This window comes from Phyllopteryx taeniolatus, chromosome 13 (genome assembly GCF_024500385.1).
Source record: "Phyllopteryx taeniolatus isolate TA_2022b chromosome 13, UOR_Ptae_1.2, whole genome shotgun sequence".
NCBI lineage: Eukaryota > Metazoa > Chordata > Actinopteri > Syngnathiformes > Syngnathidae > Phyllopteryx > Phyllopteryx taeniolatus.
The window spans coordinates 17,441,668-17,460,528 of NC_084514.1; the positions used below are offsets into that span (position 1 = coordinate 17,441,668).

At 45.6% G+C, this 18,861-nt stretch overlaps 1 protein-coding gene across 3 annotated transcripts; it reads left to right on the forward strand.

The window, feature by feature from the left end:
* Positions 1 to 314: 314 nt before the first annotated feature.
* On the forward strand, positions 315 to 13,835 carry tyro3 (TYRO3 protein tyrosine kinase). Of its 3 annotated transcripts, none has more exons than XM_061794364.1 (19): positions 316 to 635; positions 1,493 to 1,679; positions 3,276 to 3,376; positions 3,451 to 3,621; positions 3,701 to 3,787; positions 3,887 to 4,002; positions 4,982 to 5,162; positions 5,224 to 5,366; positions 5,781 to 5,919; positions 5,994 to 6,135; positions 6,218 to 6,312; positions 7,131 to 7,226; positions 8,999 to 9,079; positions 9,146 to 9,238; positions 9,298 to 9,419; positions 11,245 to 11,354; positions 11,469 to 11,628; positions 12,603 to 12,739; positions 13,314 to 13,835. In XM_061794364.1, the coding sequence occupies exons 1-19, from the start codon at positions 569 to 571 to the stop codon at positions 13,699 to 13,701; spliced, it is 2,616 nt and encodes an 871-aa protein (XP_061650348.1). In that variant the 5' UTR covers positions 316 to 568; the 3' UTR covers positions 13,702 to 13,835. The 3 variants fall into 3 exon arrangements, with proteins under 3 accessions (XP_061650351.1, XP_061650348.1, XP_061650350.1); XM_061794366.1 differs by lacking the exon at positions 316 to 635 and adding an exon at positions 902 to 1,138; XM_061794367.1 differs by lacking the exon at positions 8,999 to 9,079 and having other exon boundaries at positions 315 to 635.
* The last annotated feature ends 5,026 nt before the right edge of the window (positions 13,836 to 18,861 follow it).

Consider the following 18,861-nt stretch of genomic DNA (forward strand, 5'->3'; position numbering starts at 1 on the left):
AAAATACTGTAGATCAGCATAATCCAGCAGTCGTCAAAGTGTGGTACGAGTACTACTAGCGGTACGCGCGCTCTCTCTCGTTGACTCAAAAGAATCAATGCCGAAGCGCAGTCGACTTGTTTTGAACTTTTTAGTACAACGCATGTGCGTGCGATCGTTTTTGGGTTGTATTTTCCGACACTTAAATGGAGTGTTAATGTTCAAAGTCTGCAGCATGTTTTCAGGAGATGAGCACTTGGGCCAACCAATGTTGGTCTTTTTCGAGTTTGAGCGCCACTGGAGTGACCGTCACACTAGTTTTATTTTGAAGGCGTAAGATTCCCCATCCGGTACGGTCACCTGACGTCACCAATCTCGGCAAAACTGGCAGCGGCCCCTTGTGCCCCCCGCCCGCGGAGGAACTTGATCCCAGAACTTTCCTCTTGTTTTTCCTTCTCCATTTTGTCGTCTTCTGTCGCGAGTGGACGTCGGTTTGAAGCGGGCACGAGCGTCGGTGCGCGCGCGCGCGCGAGTGAGCGGCCGGGGCTCAAAGTGCGCTTCTCGTGCACAAACAAACAAACAAACAAACATGCCCGGGCTGGCCGTGAGGCTCGTGCTCGTCGCGGTACTCGCCCGGGACGCCTGGTGTGTCATCGGTGAGTCCGCACATTTATCGGTAATTTGATTGCTTGCGTGAACGGCAGGTGCGCGTACTCGACACTATGTGTGACTTTTCGAGCACTTTGACTTGGTGCGAAGTGTTCGAAATTCGTCCGCCCGTCTTCGTTTTCCACATTATTTGTGACGCTCGCGTTGTGTCTGTCGATCAACAGTCATGAAACAACTCCTGAACGTCATTGGTGACGTCATCAAATTCGCCGGCATGGATGAACGGGAATCGCGATGATGTCATGTTGATGGGCTTCCTGTGTGTGTTTGTTTGTGTGTGTTTTCATTTTTGACGAGAATAGCTCAAATGCTAACAGTCGGGACGCGAACATAAAGCGAGATTGTAATTTGAGGCAGATCAATAAGGATTTCTTCGTGTTCGGGTTCTGTTTTTCGATAACTTGCACTCATACGGGGATTGGCAAATACCGATATCGGGCCGATACCAGCGATATGCTGTACTCGCGATGGCTGCCGATGCCGGCAACCGGTACGTAAAGCAAAAAAAGCAAAACAAATATCTGACAGCGAGTAACCCCTCCTCGCCGGTAGTTGGCAAATCGTAATGCGCATCAGAAAGAAAGATCATTGCGAATTCTGTCGTTGTGTACATTGAAATTGTTTGTACGTGTCAAAAGTACTCGTGGGATCGGTGTGAAAGGAAGATGTATTGAACATCGCTACTAAGTTGCAGAGCAACTAAATCAAGATAGTCTCCCAAGAACAGAAAACAAAGGCCGGTTAATAAGGATTTCCAGTCATTTGCTCCAATGCTGGCAGCTGGTATGCGACCACGGAGCAAGATGGCAGCCAATAAGCTCTTTTTGTTGTCGTCGCGTCTCAGGCGGCGTGACGTTCAGCCGGCACCCGAGCAACCGGACGGCGTCTCAGGGCAACGGAGTTCGTCTGGGCTGCGCCGTGGAGGGCCTGGACGAGCCCGACGTGGTTTGGATGAAGGACGGCGCGCGGCTCCTCGGCAGCGACCAGATGTTCATCGCGCTCGGGGAGAAACATTGGGAGACCTACCACAGGTACCCGCGCAGCCGCGTCAGGGTTATTGTCACTGGTTGAGCTGCTCCTGATGAGGTCACACAGAACGGGAAGTGTCCACTCCACCTCCGCCGAGTCGCTCTCCGTCGCCCCTGTTGCCGCTCGGCCTCACCGAGTCGCACCCGTGTTAGCCTGATGCTAACTCAAGTCAGCGACTGGGAACTCAATTTCCCACAATCCTCTGCCAGCCTGAAACGTCAGCTGCGCGTTGATCCCGCTGGAATCCCGGCTCAGTCTCTCCGTGCACTTTTGGATTATGAGCCTCTGCTGGTCCTGTTCTGTGTAGGACCTCAGTCCCAGTCCTTGTTAAGTCAAGTTTATTTGTATAGCCCTTAAGCACAAAATTGTCTCAAAGCGCTTCACAGGCTCACAGTTGACAAAGATCATCGACATCCTCTGATCGAAACCCCCAACTGGGCAAGGAAAAACTCCAAACCCCATCTGGGAAGGGAAGAACCTTCTCAGAACCTCCTGGATGTCCAATAAATGTCGAGTGGGCAACATTTATCACATCCGTTAGGGCTGCAACTAACGATTATTTTAATAATCGATTCGTCTGTGGATAATTTTTTTTCGATGAATAGAAGAGTCAGGTTTTTAAAAATGTTCACCCCTTTATTCGAAAACAGGACATTGTTTCAAATTGACAGCGGAGAAAAATGCCCAAATTGGTTATGATTCAGTTGCGGGTTGGTTAGAAAATTGGGAAAAATGTTGATCGTTTGCCAAAGTAAAAGGAGATGTTTGCAAACATCTTCTTTTGATGAAACACAAAGATAATCGGTCTGCTTTATTATTATAATAAGTATAATTAGAAATATTAACCGTTGTTGAGAGGCTGAAATTCCGAGGATTTGCACAATTTTAAGATAAACAAGATCTGTAAGTGATTAATCGAATATCCAAAATCATTATTGATGAATTTGGTACTCGATTAGTTTTTGATGATTCGTTGCACCCATTCGTTTGAGTCCATTTCAAGAGACGAAGCAGGAAAACGGCTCTGCCTCAGGACTCGGCCCTGGTCGGTCGGAGCAGAATCCTCCACGGCGACGTCTCCGGGGAAGTGGTCCGCCTCAGATCTTGTCCCGTTCGCTTGTTGTAGAATTCATACAGCAACAGTCTCTGATTTGGTGAGTAAGGCAGTAAAACAGGCCAAAATCCAGATGTCAGGCGATAAGGAAGAGCGAGAGGCAACTCGCATACTGCGTGTGATTTAACTAAATGCCAGAGTGTGAAAGGATCGAGTCTTAAACAAGATTTAAACATTCCTACTGATGTAGCCGCTCTTGATTTCCTCGGGTAGAGTACTGGAGCCCAAATAGAGAATGCTGTCAGAGTTGCCAAGAGACCAGCATGTTGCAAAGGTAGGTTTCGGGACGCAACGTACGGTACCACAAAGTCGGCGAGGTCGGAGGGTGCCGAGCCGGGTCATGTTTTATCAGTAAGTCACAAAAGCTTAAAATCGCATCTCAAGTGGCAAGTGCAAGTTGGCCAATATCGGCGTAATATGATCGAATAGTCCTGCTCCAATTCCAAGTCTTAGTTCTAGCTCAGCCTTCAACTCTGTGTTTCAGTGTGAAGTCGGTCCAGCAGCAGGATGCGGGTCAGTACTGGTGCGAGGTGGACTTCCACGGTCGGACTTTCGCATCCGAACGGGCCTGGATCACGGTTGAAGGTGAGGAGTGAGCCGGAACGCGTTCTCCTGTGTTTTTTCCCAAACGCCGCCGTCACGGTCTTGGTCTTTTCCAGGCGTCCCGCATTTTGTCCGGGAACCGCAGGACGTGGCCACGCTTCCCGGCGAACCCTTCAACCTGACCTGCAGCGCGGTCGGACCGCCCGAGCCCGTGGAGGTTTTGTGGTGGCTGGGAGGCATCCGGGAAGGAGGCGCCACACCGTCCCCCTCCGTCCTTCGGGTCTCGGGTACGAGCGCTCTCATCCCGATGTCACGTGACCTCCGATCGCGACTTGGCTCATCACACGACGTGTCGTCGGTGCGCAGGTGTCAACAACACGCTGAAGTTCTACTGTGAGGCCCGGAACGCCCGCGGAATCTCTGTATCCAGAACCGGCACAGTCTACATCAAAGGTGAGACTGGCGTTAGCGTTAGCATTGGGCTAACGGCTTAGCCGTTAGCATCGCATGCGTTTCGGGGGGGTCGAGTTCAGACATCTTGTCTTGTGTCAGCGTTGCCGGCAGCTCCCGTTGGACTGAAGGTTGCTGAGATGTTGGGCAATGATGCCTTGTTGTCATGGCAACCAGGATTCACGGGTCACTCCGAGCTTTCCGCCTGCGTTGTCCAGGTAATGCGCACGCACACGTGGATATATTGGATAGACGCACACTCACAGCCAACGTATGCATACACAGAACCTCGCACGCACACACACACACACACAAGCGCGCACACTAGCGGTTGAACGACTATAATGTGGAATGTCAGAATCAGAATCATCTTTATTTGCCAAGTATGTCCCAAAAACACATTTGTCTCCGGTAGTTGGAGCCGCTCGAGTACGACAACAGACGGTCAATTGACAGAGAACACTTTGGAGACAGAAAGACATTGACAAAAAAAAAAAAAAAAAAAAAACAGTCACTGAGCAATAAAGGGTTGCTAGTTATCTGGTAATGCCGGTACATTTATATATTTTTTTTGACAATTGTGCAAAAGATGCAGAGTCCTCTAACACTTAGAGCAGTTCGACTGACTAATATTGCAATAGTCCGGTGCAATGAGCATTGTGCAAAGGGCGTCGAGACTTCAGGGAGTGTATGCAGTTTAAAGTGACTCGTAGCGCGATAAGCTGGGACAATGTCGATTGTGCGAATGTTGCAGATACTCCTCAGTCAGTGTGCAAATGGAGCAGACGCTACTCTGGCATGAGTGGCCAGTATTGGTCAACAACAGATATGCAAAGACTACTACAGTGAGTGCACAGAAATGTGACGACGAACTCAAGTCAAAAAATTGCCAGCATGTTGTAATGGAATTGTAGGTTAGCTGTTGAAGAAGTTGCTGGCAAGAGGGAAGAAGCTGTTGGAATGTCTGCTCGTTCTAGTTGGCATTGATCGGAAAGATGGTTGACTGTTATTATACAGATGCACTACACGCACTCACAGTGAAATATTTTTGGGTTTCTTTATATATGTATAATTCTCATTATAGCTTACAGGAAACGAAAACCCCCAATTCGGCATCGCTAGAAAGTAGAAGATTACATAAGAAACAACGCGCGCAGCGCACACACATCGCCGTCATTCGGTCCACTTCCCCCTCAGCTGCAGCGCGTGTCTCCCGGTGGCGTCGTCTTCCCCGAGTCTCCGGTGCCCGTCCCTCCTCACGCGCACGTCCTCCCCGGTCTGACCCGCCACTCAAACTACAGCGTGCGTGTGGCCTGTCTCAACGAGGTGGGGGCGTCGCCCTTCTCCGCCTGGACGCGCTTCCTCACGCCCGAGTCAGGTGAGCGACCCGAGCGACGCCGGCTCGTACGTGTCGCACGACTGTCCGTTTGTTCCCGCAGTACCCTCGGTGGCCCCTAGGAACTTGACCTTCGACTCGTCCCGGCAGCGGCTGAGCCTCGAGTGGGCGGAGCTCCGGGGGGAGGAGCTTCAGGGAGAGCTGCTGGCCTATAAGGTGCAATGGATTCTGGCCGGGGAGCAACAGGTGAAGTGCATATGTGTGGGAGTGTGTGGGTGCCTCTCTTGTGTGATTTTTGTGTGCTCGTGGGAGTGTGTCATTTATGTGTTTGTGCCGATTTGTATGTGTTTTTGAGTGTGTGAACGTGTGCGTGTGTGTCTCTTTTCTGTTTCTTTAAGTTTGTCTGTGTGTGTGTGGCTTTGTGCAAGTGTGCCTGTATGCTTTTTTGTTGTGTGTGTGTGGTCAAACGTGTCTTTGTGTTCACACGCGTATCTGTATTTGTGCGCCTAATTGTTTGTGTGTGCGCGTGCCTATCCCTGTACATGTTTGTGCGTGTTCACGTGTGGAGGTGTCTGTGTTTGCGTGTGTGCACGTGCCCCCCGATGGCTTGCCATCCATCCGGTATTCCAGTATTGCGTGCATGTGTTTGTGTGCGTCCAGGAGCCGCTGCTCTTCAAGGAACCGTGGGCCCGCTTGTCGGGCGGCAGTCGCTTCTTCAATGCGTCCGTCCGGGTGTCGGCCTGCACGGCTGTCGGATGCGGACCCTGGAGTCCCCCGGTTGTGGTTCTGCCCGCTGCGGGTGCGTTAGCCGCCAGCCCGCTAACATGCCAATGACACAAAAGCACGCTAACGAACGTGTCGTCGACCACGCAGGTGGCCGCTCTGCGTCTGCGGGCGCCTCCGTGGAGCGGAACCACCTTTGGGTGGGTATTCTTTTCGCCCTTCTGGCGCTGACCGTGTCGGCGCTGCTTTTTTCCGTCTTTGCTCGACGGCGTGGGAAGGAAAGGCACTTTGGGTACACGAGGTCGTCAGAATAACCAGTCCAGTTTGTGTGTGTGTGTGTGTGTGTGTGACACTTGTCCCCCCCTCGTCTCCAGTTGGGTTTTCCCGCCTGCCGGCACCGACACTCCCGTCTCCTTCACGGCCGCTCGCTCCTTCAACAGAAACGCCGGCGACCCGCATTTTTCCACGCGTGAGTTCCACTCGATCGCTAACGAGTTCGCCGATCAGGCAAGCGTTTCGGTGATTTGTCAGTCATGTGACTAGGGCTGCAGCTGACAATTTTTTTAATAATCGATTAGTCTGTTGATCATTTTTGCGCTTAATCGGATACAAAAAACAAACTTTTAAAACAAATTTCCATCTCTTTGCTGAAAAAGAGGACATTATTTCAAATTGATAGTGCAAAAAATGTTTGATTCAGTTTCTGCTTTGGTCTTTGATATCTTTCAGAAAATCGGCAAAAATGTTAAGCTTTTTTTTTTCAAAGCAAAAGCAGAAGGAAATTGGGAATTTGTTATTTTAGTTAAACACAAAGATAATCAGTCTGCTTTAATGGAGGATGACAGAAATCAGGTAATATTGTTGACATGCTGACCTTTCGAGGATTTGGACAATTTTAAGTTAGAGTGTGGCTCTAAAAGATAAAAAATTTTTAAATAGTTGCCAATTAATTCGATAATGGATTAATTGTTGCACCTCCACGTGCAACCTGATGTCATTAACGGCACCTGAGTAGTATTCCAAAACTATTTTTCATTTCACTCCTGACTTAACGATATCGTGATTAGGGAATAAGTGAATGATTCCAAACGAATCATTCACTCATTCCCTACTTCCTAATCACTATATCAGGATTTTTAGTGTAGTTTTTAGTCAACTGCATAAAAACCCGTTGAAATAACAGGGAGACGGGCTGCTGTCAAGCAAACTGACACGTGACATGTCCACTGTTATTTGAATGTTTTAATGCAATCAGATGAACTCTTTGTGTTGTGCGTCTCCCTCTAGTGGGCAGTCTGGGTATCAGTGAGGATCTCAAGAACAAACTGAAGGACGTTCTCATCCCAGAGAGGCTGCTGACGCTCGGACACATGCTGGGCAAAGGTAACCGTTAACTTGAAGAATGTCACGTATTCATGAGTTTAAAAAAAAAAACGATAACCGATCACAAGATGGAGGAATGTGTCTATTTAAATAACCTGTTCATTTACTGTATATCCTACTTAATTGCTCCAAAAATTATATTTCCAATAAATAATGTATCTTTGTTCCTCTATTGATGCCAGTGAGGCAGAGTGACAGACAGAACAAATGATTGGTCTTCTATTAGATGGCAGTAAGTCAATAGTCATTTAATGTATCCACGTTTTGTGACATTTTTGTTTGTTGGTGAGCCGTGAGATTTTTCAATTGTAAAATATGTTCCTTGGCTCCATAAAGGTTGGAAATCACTGCTCTAGTCACATCGTGTATTCTAATCAGTCACGTCAAACCAACATTACGTGACAGAAATAATGGCTGCTAACTTACTGTCATTGAATTACTTTATTTTTAATGAAATGACTTCACCCACTCCGAAGCTTTAGGGCACGATTCGACAGAACGGCGGCATGTTTACGTCCAACCGTCAGTGCTAGCAGTAGCTTGCTAGGCTACATAACATTTGATTGCCTGCTTGTGAGCCGTATCGTATTCAAAGTACGTGAACATCCCTCAAGCGAGCCTTAAACGAACGTACTCTCCTGTCCTGAGCACCGCTGACCACCAACACGCGTTTTTCCCCATTTTGTCCTTAGAATACAAAGTCGCCACGGTAACGTGTGTATCCGGTCGCATTTGAGTTGACAAGATAAAAGCCCAATGATGGTAAAAAACGGGATGCGGTGGTATCGAAATACAAGATTTTAGTGCAGTAGTCTGACGAGCAGATTTGTCTTGCATTTTGATCCTGGCATTACGTGTTGTCTGTCCCACACCGCCGACATTTTTTTTTTTTTTTAAATAACTTCTTGGCTGTCAGATATTTACAGTACTACGTCAAAAGACACACGACAAGGCTAAAAAGAAACTAGCTTTTGGATTCAAATATACTGTGCGCGCGGCGACGCGGAGTAAACGTCTTTTGCCGATCAACGACGTCATCGATCGGATCGGCCAATTATGACATTAAAGCCGATCAGCATAAAATGCTAAATATCGGCCGATACCGATCAGCCCGATAAAATCGGTGTAAAGTTTAGTGACAACATCATAAGTTGACTTCGTGCAGATCATGCATTCATGTGACAAAGTCATAAAAAATGCATACGTTCACATTGTTTGTCACAAAAAATGCGGACATATTCACATCGTGTGGTCACGCGTCGTCGTCGCGCGTTCACATTGACATACAAAAGACAGTCGTGGTGGGGACTAAGGATCATTTGAGAATTATTATGCTTGTGTAGGAAATGAATGGTGAAATTTCCTTGTTCTTCATGTATTGATTGAATTTGAAACTGCAAATCATCAGTTCCAAAAACCTGTGACTTCAAATTTTGTGCCTTAAAATACAATCACTGTGATCAGTTACAATGCACACATGTAGATGACAAATGAAACAAAACGTTTTTGAGAAATGTGCGGTTGTTTTTGGAAAATAATTTAAAAAGTGATTAAAGCTAAATATTTTCCTAGCGTACTTTAGCTACAAATTCTGATGTTAAGCATGCTATATTTTAGCGGCGCGGTCACTGAACTACGATGACTTTGACACCGCCTGTTTACTTCATGAACATCATGTGTTCACGTGACAAACCGTTAATTTGCATATGTACACGCATCGCCGTGGTTACGTGGTCGCCGGCAAGCCGACTGACAAGCGCGCACGTGTTTAGGTGAGTTTGGCTCGGTGCGCGAGGCCTCCCTGAAGACGGACGACTCCCGGGTCCAGAAGGTGGCGGTCAAGGTTCTGAAATGTGAGTCCCGCGTTTCCCCCGTTTAAATTTCACATCCTGACGATGTCACCGTGTGGGTGTGTCCAGCTGACATCACCTCGTCAGGTGACATCGAACAGTGCCTGAAGGAGGCGGCCTACATGAAGGACTTCCATCACCCCAACGTCATCCAGCTCATTGGTAAAGCGACTTCCGAGCCGGTCCAAAGGTCAGCCGTGACAGTGTGTTTGGTCCAATAGGAGTGAGTCTGCACCGACGTCACGCTCGGCGTTTGCCCGTCCCCATGGTGGTCTTACCCTTCATGAAGCATGGAGACCTGCACACATTCCTGCACCTGTCCAGACTCGGTGACTGGCCCTTTGTACGTCTCGCCCCAACTGCGTCTTTTCCCGTCACCCTCACAGCGTCGCTGTGTCACCCTTCCGCTGCCCTTCTCATTGTATCACTGCATCACATCTACTTCACTACGCCACAACTTCCCCATGTGATCCTCAGTGTGCGACATCTTCGCTGTGTCACAACATCACTTCGTTACAACTTCACTGCGTCACAACTTCCGTCATCTTCACTGTGTCACAAGGGCACTGCGTCACATCTTCACTCTGTCACCCTCACTGCTTTACAACTTCAAAATGTCACCTTTACTGCATTACTTCACTACATCATAACTTCACTCTGTCACCCTCACTGGATCACAACTTCAGTGTGGTCTTTAATCATGTCACCCCACTACACCACACCTTCCACAGCTACAGCCCCCTCCAAAAGTATTGGAACGGCAAGGTCAATTCCTTTGTTTTTGTTGTATCCTGAAAACATTACGGTTTCAAATCAAAATATTAATAAGAGACAAAAGTTCAGAATTCCAGCTTTTACTTCATGGTATTTCCATCTAGATGCGTAAAACAACTCAGACCGGGTACCTTTTGTTTGAAGTCACCCACAAGTGAGCAAAAGTATTGGAACAGACATTATTAAATGAACTTCAGGTGAATAACATTTAATATTTGGTGGCATAACCCTTACTTGCAATAACTGCATCAAGCCTGCGACACATTGACTTCACCATTGACTTCTTCATTTGAAATGCTTTTCCAGGCCTTTACTGCGGCCTCTTTCAGTTCTTGTTTGTTTCTGGGGGTTTCTCCCTTCAGTCTCCTCTTCAGGAGGTAAAATGCATGCTCTATTGGGTAAAGGTCCAGTGATTGACTTGCCAGTCTAACATCTTCCACTTTTTTCCCCCTGATGAAGTCCTTTGTTGTGTTGGCAGTGTGTTTTGGGTCATTGTCTTGTTGCATGATGAAGCTTCTCCCGATTAGTTCGGATGCATTTTTTTTTTACATGGATTTGTAGGGTTGAGAATTGATTCTGCTGCTACCATCATGAGTTACATCATCAGTAAAGACGAGTGAGCCTGTTGCAGAAGCAGCCATGCAAGCCCAAGCCATGACATGACCTCCACCATGCTTCACAGATGAGCTTGTGTTTTTTGGCCTTTCCATCACTTTGCTAGAGGTTAATCTTGGTCTCATCAGTCCAGAAAACTTTGTGGCTCATCTCTGTACTTCTTTGCAAAATCCAATCTGGCCTTCCGATTCTTTTTGCTGATGAGTGGTTTGCATCTTGTGGTATGGCCTTTATATTTCTTCTCTCAGTCTTCTTCGAACAGTGGATTGTGATACCTTCACCCCAGCTGCCCTGTGGAGGTTGGCAGTGATGTCACTGACTGTTGTCTTTGGGTGTTTCTTCACAGCTCTCACAATGTTTCTGCCATCAACTGCTGTTGATACTCTTGGCCGACCTGATTGATGTCTGTTGCTCAGTGCACCAGTAGTTTCTCTCTTTTTCAGGATATTCCAAATTGTTGTATTGCTCCTCCCAATATTTGTGCAATAGCTCTGATGGATTTTCTCTCAGCTTCAAAAGGGTTTGCTTTTCTCCCATAGACAGCTCTCTGGTCTCATGTTTGCTTAACAGCAAATGCAGTTTCCACAGGTGAAACCCCAAGCCAAAAACAAGCACTTTCTAATGTTTACGCAATCAATGTAAAAGGCAACACCTGAGCAACTAGAAACACCCATCAGTCACGTTCCAATACTTTTGCTCACTTGAAAAGTGGGTGGCTTCAAACAAAAGGTGCTGTCCTGAGTTTTTGAACACATATCTTGCCGTGTCGTCCCCATCAGGACTTGTCCGCCCCCGTGCTGGTTCGCTTCATGTTGGACGTGGCTCGCGGGATGGAATACCTGAGCGCTCGGAACATCATCCACAGAGACCTGGCGGCCCGCAACTGCATGTCAGTCCTCTTTGATGCTCTTCTGTTTGCTTTCCTTCCGCCTTCATCACGCATCCTCTTGAACTAACGGAAGGCGATTGACACCAATCTGCTGTGTGTGTGTGTGTGTGTCAGGCTGGATGAGAACATGGTGGTGTGCGTGGCAGACTTTGGCCTCTCCAAGAAGATCTACTCAGGAGATTATTACCGACAAGGATCTGTCTCTAAGCTTCCCGTCAAGTGGATCGCTTTGGAAAGCTTGGCCGACAACGTCTACACTACGCAGAGCGACGTGGTACTACGCGCACACGCAAACAGTAACATTTTGTGACATCACTTCCTGATGGGCTACATCCAATGCTTTTAGAATCACGGCTGTTTTGTACCACTGTATGACAACGTAGTGTGTGGGAGTTCTCCCCTATAATCAGGTTCATCTCAATCAATTGGAATATTCATACATTATATAGATTCATTAAACGCTTGGGGGAAATACTTTTCTGAGGGCAAATTGTTGCCTAATTTCTACATTCAAAATAATTTTCATTGTTTCTTGGTTACCTAATATTCTAGTTTTCTAGAGATGAGAGATTTTTGGTTTTCATTTGCTGTAAGTAATAATCATCACAATTATACATATAAAAAAATATATATTTTGCAGCACGGTAGCGACTGGTTAGCACATCTGCCTCACAGTTCTGAGGACCTGGGTTCAAATCCGCTTCGTCTGTGGAGTTTGCACGTTCTCCCCGTGTCTGCGTGGGTAATCCAGACTACAAATAGCAAACTTTGCGGCTAATTCATGGCCATTGAAAATCATTTTATTTTAAACCCCAAAACTTCTTGAATAAAGGGGGATAAGCCACCAGTAAGTGTTATCAGGGTTGCCCCCCCCCCCTCCCTTAAAAAAAAAAAAACCTGGGAAAAAAATCAGCAGGTTCGCGAGTATGCAGTGTATACTGATTGGTGATTGAGTATTGGATTCATCGTTTCAGCCCTGAAATCAACTAAATGACCATGTAGCGATTGGAGCGTAGGGAACGAGTGAATCATTCCGAACACAGCGACTGCGTTGGAAATCATTCACTCATTCCATATTCCGTAATCACTACAAAGGTATTTTTAGTCATCTATTCCATGATATAAAAACACCTTTATAGTGATTAGGGAGTAAATAAGGGGCCAATGAACTCATAACATACAAACATGACATCATTGAGTCGTCGCTCACTGAAGCAATGGGAACGAACGTGCGTGTGTGTGTGTCAGTGGGCCTTTGGCGTCACCATGTGGGAGGTGATGACCCGCGGCCAGACGCCGTATCCTGGCGTGGAGAACTCCGAGATCTACGAGTACCTGATTCGAGGAGAACGCCTCAAAAAACCTGCCGAGTGCAGACAAGACATGTGAGTCCTCAAGCATGTCATGACAATGTCATGTGACCGCTCGGCTATGATGTCATGGCAATGTCGTGACCTCTCAGCTATGTCATGTGACTCAACTATGGTGTCATGGCAATGTCATGTGACCTCTCAGCTATGGTGTCATGGCAATGTCATGCGACCTCTCAGCTATGATTGTCGTGACAATGACATGTACCCTCAGCGATGATGTCATGAGTCATGTGACCGCTCAGCTATGTCATGACAGTATCATGTCAGCCATGCCCTCATAACTGTCAAATGACGTGAACGCTCAGCTATGACATCATTGTCATGTGACCTTGTCATTTGACTTCTCGGCCATGTCATAACAGCTCGACGACGATGTCATAACAATGGCATGTGACCTCTCAGCCACGACCTCATAATGTCAATGGCTGAATGTCATGTGACCACAGCTGTCATAACAATGTCGTGTGATGCCATGATCTGCCAGCTCTGGTCATGTGACTCACCTATGACTTCGTATAACGATGCCGTGCGACCTTGTGATCCATGAATATCCTAACAAAGACGATGATATCATGTGATCTCTCAGCTACGACGTGATGCACAGCTGCTGGAGTCCGGTGCCCAAATGTCGGCCTACGTTCCAGCATCTGGCGATCCTACTGGAGGAACTGCGGCTCAGCTTTTTGTGCGCACCCCTGTACAAGGAGTCCTTACACTACGTCAACCTGGACGGGGAGGGGCGGGAGGGAAACATGGCCCCCGAGTCGCGGCGGGCTGACGGCCGGAGCGCCCCCTGGATGCGGGGTGCCGAGACCGACGAGCTGGATTGGCTTCCGGCGGCTTCCGGCGCCGCCACGGCCATCGGCGGCGGAGACTACAGGTACATGGAGGGCCTCGGCGGATGTGCTCGAGGGGGCCACGGGGCGGGCGTGGACAGACTGGATGAGGACGACGACGCCGTCATTCATGTGTGACCTGATAGGACAGCGCTTGAGACAAGAAACGCTGACCGCAAACTTGAGTTCTGCACACTTCCCGTCGCATTTTTTTTAACATGCCGGTTAATGTGAATGTGTCGTGTCCTGACAAATTAAACCTCCCGCAGACATGCGAGTTCACTCATGATAAATGGAAGAACTGCACTCAGAACCTCTGCCAAGGTTGAACTAATAAAAGTGGAAAGCGTTTGATAGCCAACATGCGCTGATGAGAACGAGCCACCAGATGGCAGTGTAGGGATTGTTATTGTGAGGACCAAAACAACCATTTTGGATTGTGAATGCTTCCACTGAGACTTTCTCAAATAACAACAACATGGCGCAGGTCTTGTTTGTTTGTCCTTATTTTAGCTAGAATGCTACATTCTGCTTAATTTACAATGTATGATTTTAGGATCCAATTTTGATTCAGATTTGGACCAAAATGTAATGCTTCATGCTAACCAACAAAATGGGTTATAGTATTTGTGTAATATTGCTTAAAACAGGTACTAAGCCAATGCTTAGCTAGCACTTGTTAGTCAGATTTCAGGCAATGTACTTGCACCAACTTGATTGCAATGCTAAGCTAGCAGTTTAAGCTAACAGACACTAGTTGTGTCCCACTTGTTAGCCAAGTTCAGGGGCAAACTGCTGACGCCAACTTGAGCGCAGTGCTAAGCTAGTGGTCGATGCTAACAAACATTAGCATTGTCCCGATGGAGAGGCTGCATTTGAAGGTTGAAGATGTCCCAAAGCCACACGAAGGAAATTCTTCTTTTTCCCAGAGGATCCATAGCTACTGTCCTGAGTAGTGACACAATTAAATAGTATGTAAAGCATTAAAAGGTTTGTGCATCATGATCTAATGCTGCATCCATTTCAGTACAATGTATGTGTGCAGTGTGGAGTCTCCTCCAAACTTCTCTGCTAACACAAAAACAGTTACCCATGGCTCCATATTCTTATATATTCAGCTAATGTGGCAGCTAACATTAGCTAAAACACTTACCTGCTACTCCATATTCTTATTCAGCTAATGTAGCTCGATAACATTAGCTAATATCTACATTTACAGATACATTTGCAAAATATTGCAACTCACTGGTGACTACTAAAATCTCGCCGCATTAGCAGAGCGGTGTAAAGGACTCCACACGTACCTGTTCCCGTTCAGTGTGCTGCTCCTTCTGGTGTGCCCACCTTGGCCACCGGGAGGCAGTACTGTATAATACAGTCAAGCAGACAAACAAATACTACTACTTCTCCTGTACTACTACTCAGTCAGTTGCCGTCATTTTTTGCAGATGAAAAACAAGTGTTATGTTGTTCCACCTTTCAAATAATTGTTTAAAGGGTTATAAAGTTGCGACTATTGACGCCCACATTGGCAAGTCAATGGCTTTATCCAATCATGCTTGCATTACTCTAGTGGGTCGTCCTCAAACGAGCAAAGGATGTTGCATTTGCTTGTTTCAAATACAGAAGGTGTAATTCTCTTTATGTTTAGTTTGATAGTAAAGTTCAACGGGGAGTGGCTTGAAACCTCTTAAATTATTGCCACCATAAAGCGCTTATATCTCTTTCGCAAGTTAAAGCAAAACATTTAGCCCAATGACGGCTCATATCTCGAAAAACTCTTAGTCGGGCCAGTCGTATCTGAACATCTACAAATTTAAACACCAGATATGTTCTGGGACATTAAAATGTGTTGAAATGTGTGATGTTCATAATGATAACATGTAGCATGGGATAAGCAAAGTGTAGGAATGTGCTAAAACCAAGAACCCTCACACCACTGGTGGAACTATCCCAGCTATCTTCGGGTGGGAGGCGGGGTATACCCCGCACTGGTCGCCAGCCAATCGCAGGGCACATAGAAACAAACAACCATTTGCGCTCGTATTCAAACCTACGGGCAATTTAGAGTCTCCAATCAAGCTACCACGCATGTTTTTGGGATGTGGGAGGAAACCGGAGTGCCCGGAGAAAACCCACGCAGGCACGAGAACACATCTTCGCAATTCTTCTCCAGTCTGGTGTATACAGTCAGTGGAACATTCTGGAATACTGTACAGTAAAACCCATCGTGAACAGGACAAATTCACAAATGGTGGATACACCCCAAAAAAAAGTTTCAACCTTAAATATAGTCGTCACTAGCGAATATTTTTTTGAATCAGTGTCGATTAACTCTTTAAATAAGATAAAAAATGATTTTACATTGAAGTATTGCAATTCCTTTCCCAATTACTCTATTAACTGACTATTGTTGTTTATTTGGTATTGCTTAATGTTTAACCAAAACCAAATGAAGCAATATCTTGAGAGGGAGCAATGTTATAATCACCAACCATTCAGAAATTGACAGCTATTTCTTGGGTACTGATTAATGCTACTAGTTTGAGATCACTTCTGAGGCTGCTTCAGATTCAACTACGTCAATTACAGGTTATTCATATTATGGCTGCAAATAATTATTTTCATAATAGATTAAAGTGACTTATTTTCCCATAAATTAATTATGATTGAGTTACTGGTTTGGTGCATAACATGTCAGAAAATAGGCAACATTGTTGATTATTCTTGTCCAAAGTAAAAGCAGATGTTTGCTAATATCTCATTGCGATTCAACACAAAAGATAACCAGTCTGCTTTCATGGACTACAGAAACCAGAATATTTACACTTGAGAGGCTGAAATCAGAGCAGGAAAAATGTGGGTATTTCAAATTGGTAAAATGTGAAAAAAAAGTGGAATTTGGGTCATGTGAGAATGTGGGGAATGAGTCAAGAAATGTTGAAGCAGGAGGGAATAATGTAGAATTTGTCTTAATGTGGGGAAAATCAGAGTATTTTAATGTGGAAAAGTGTAGAATTCGGGTAATGTGGAAAATATGGAGAAAGTGGAAAATATCTTGTTGTTGGAATGGTTTGAATCGGTCAAGAAATGTGGAAGGAGGGAAAAAAATTGGGGTATTTTAAAGTGGGCAATGCGAAATGTGGGTGAAAACTGGAATTTGTAAAATTTGGGGAATGGGGGGACGTTGTGTTAAAACAAATAAAAAACAGAATACAATGATTTGCAAATCATGTTCAACCTATATTTAATTGAATCCACTACAAAGACATTTAATGTTCAAACTGATCAACTTTGTTTTTAGCAAATAATCATGAACTTAGAATTTTATGGCTGCAACACGTTCCCAAAAAGCTGGCACAGGGTGATGCTTACCACTGTGTTACATCACCTTTTCTTTGAACAACATTCAATAAATGTTTGGGAACTGAGGACGCTAATTGTTGAAGCTTTGTAGGTGGAATTCTTTCCCATTCTTGATCGATGTACAGCTTCAGCTGTTCAACAGTCCGGGGTCTCCATTGTCGTATTTTACGTTACATAATCCGCCACACATTTTCAGTGAGAGACAGGTCTGGACTGCAGGCAGGCTGGTCTAGTACTCGAACTCTTTTACTACCAAGCCACACTGTTGTAACACGTGCAGAATGTGGTTTGGCATTGTCTTGCTGAAATAAGCAGGGGCGTCCGTGAAAGAGATGTCGCTTGGATGGCACCGTATGTTTCTCCAAAACTCGTATGTACCTTTCAGCATTAATGGTGCCTTCACAGATGTGTAAGTTACCCATGCCATTGGCACTAACGAAGCCCCATACCATCACAGATGCTGGCTTTTAAACTTTGTGTCCATAACAGTCCGGATGGTTCTTTTCCTCTTTGGCCCGGAGGACACGACGTCCACAATTTCCAAAAACAATTTGAAATGAGGACTCGTCGGACCACAGAACACTTTTCCCCTTTGCGTCGGTCCATCTTCGATGAGCTCGGGTCCAGAGAAGCCGACGGCCTTTCTGGGTGTTGTTGATAAATGGCTTTTGCTTTGCATAGTAGAGTTTCAAGTTGCACGTACGGATGTAGCGCCCAACCCTATTTACTGACATTGGTTTTCTGAAGTGTTCCTGAGCCCACGTGGTGATATCCTTTACACATCAATGTCGGTTTTTGATGCAGTGCCGCCCGAGGGATCGAAAGTCACGGCCATTCAATGTCGGTTTGCGGCCTTGCCGCTTACATGCAGTGATTTCTCCAGATTCTCTGAACCTTTTGATGATATTATGGACCGTAGATGATGAAATCCCTAAATTCCTTGCAATTGTACGTTGAGGAACATTGTCCTTAAACTGTTGGACTATTTTCTCCCGCACTTGTTCGCAAAGAGGTGAACCTCGCCCCATCTTTGCTTGTGAATGACTCAGCAATTCAGGGAAGCTCCTTTTCTACCCAATCACGGCACCCACCTGTTCCCAATGAGCCTGTTCACCTGTGGGATGTTCCAAACACGTGTTTCATGAGCATTCCTCAACTTTCTCAGTCTTTTTTGCCACCTGTGCTAGCTTTTTTGGAACGTGTTGCATCCATAAAATTCTAAGTTCATGATTATTTGCTAAAAACAATAGTTGATCAGTTTGAACATTAAATGTCTCTGTAATGTATTCAATTAAATATAGGTTGAACATGATTTGCAAATCATTGTATTCTGTTTTTATTTTGTTTAACACAACATCCCAACTTCATTGGAATTGGGGTTGTATTTTATAGTTGGAACAGTTCGAAATGGTCAAGAAATGTTGGAGGAAGGAATAATGTAGAATGTATGCATGTGGGGAAAATGTGGGTATTTGAATGTGTAAAAATGTGGAATTTGGGTCATGTGAGAATGTGGAAAAATGTTATTGTTGGAATGGTTTGAATCAGTCAAATGTTGGTGGAAGGAATGTAGAATGTCAATGTGAGTAAAAATGTGGAATTTGGGTTATGCGGGAATGTGTGGAGTGTGGAATTTTTTCGTAACTGGAAAGGTTTGAATCTGTCAAGAAATGTTGAAGCAGGAGGGAATAAACTAGAATATGGCGGAAATGTGGGAAAATGTTGAGTGTGTTTTCAAGAAGTTCTGAATGTGGAAAGGAAATTATGCAGAGCCATTTTGTTGAATGTCTCATTGGGAATGAATGGGAAATTTGGAGGTATAAAATGTGGAATTGGGGGAAACGCTGGCAATTTTTTTAATGAGAAAAATACAAGCAGATGAAAACTGTGGCAGTAGTTTCGGACAAAAAAAACCAGAAAAATAAAGATTTT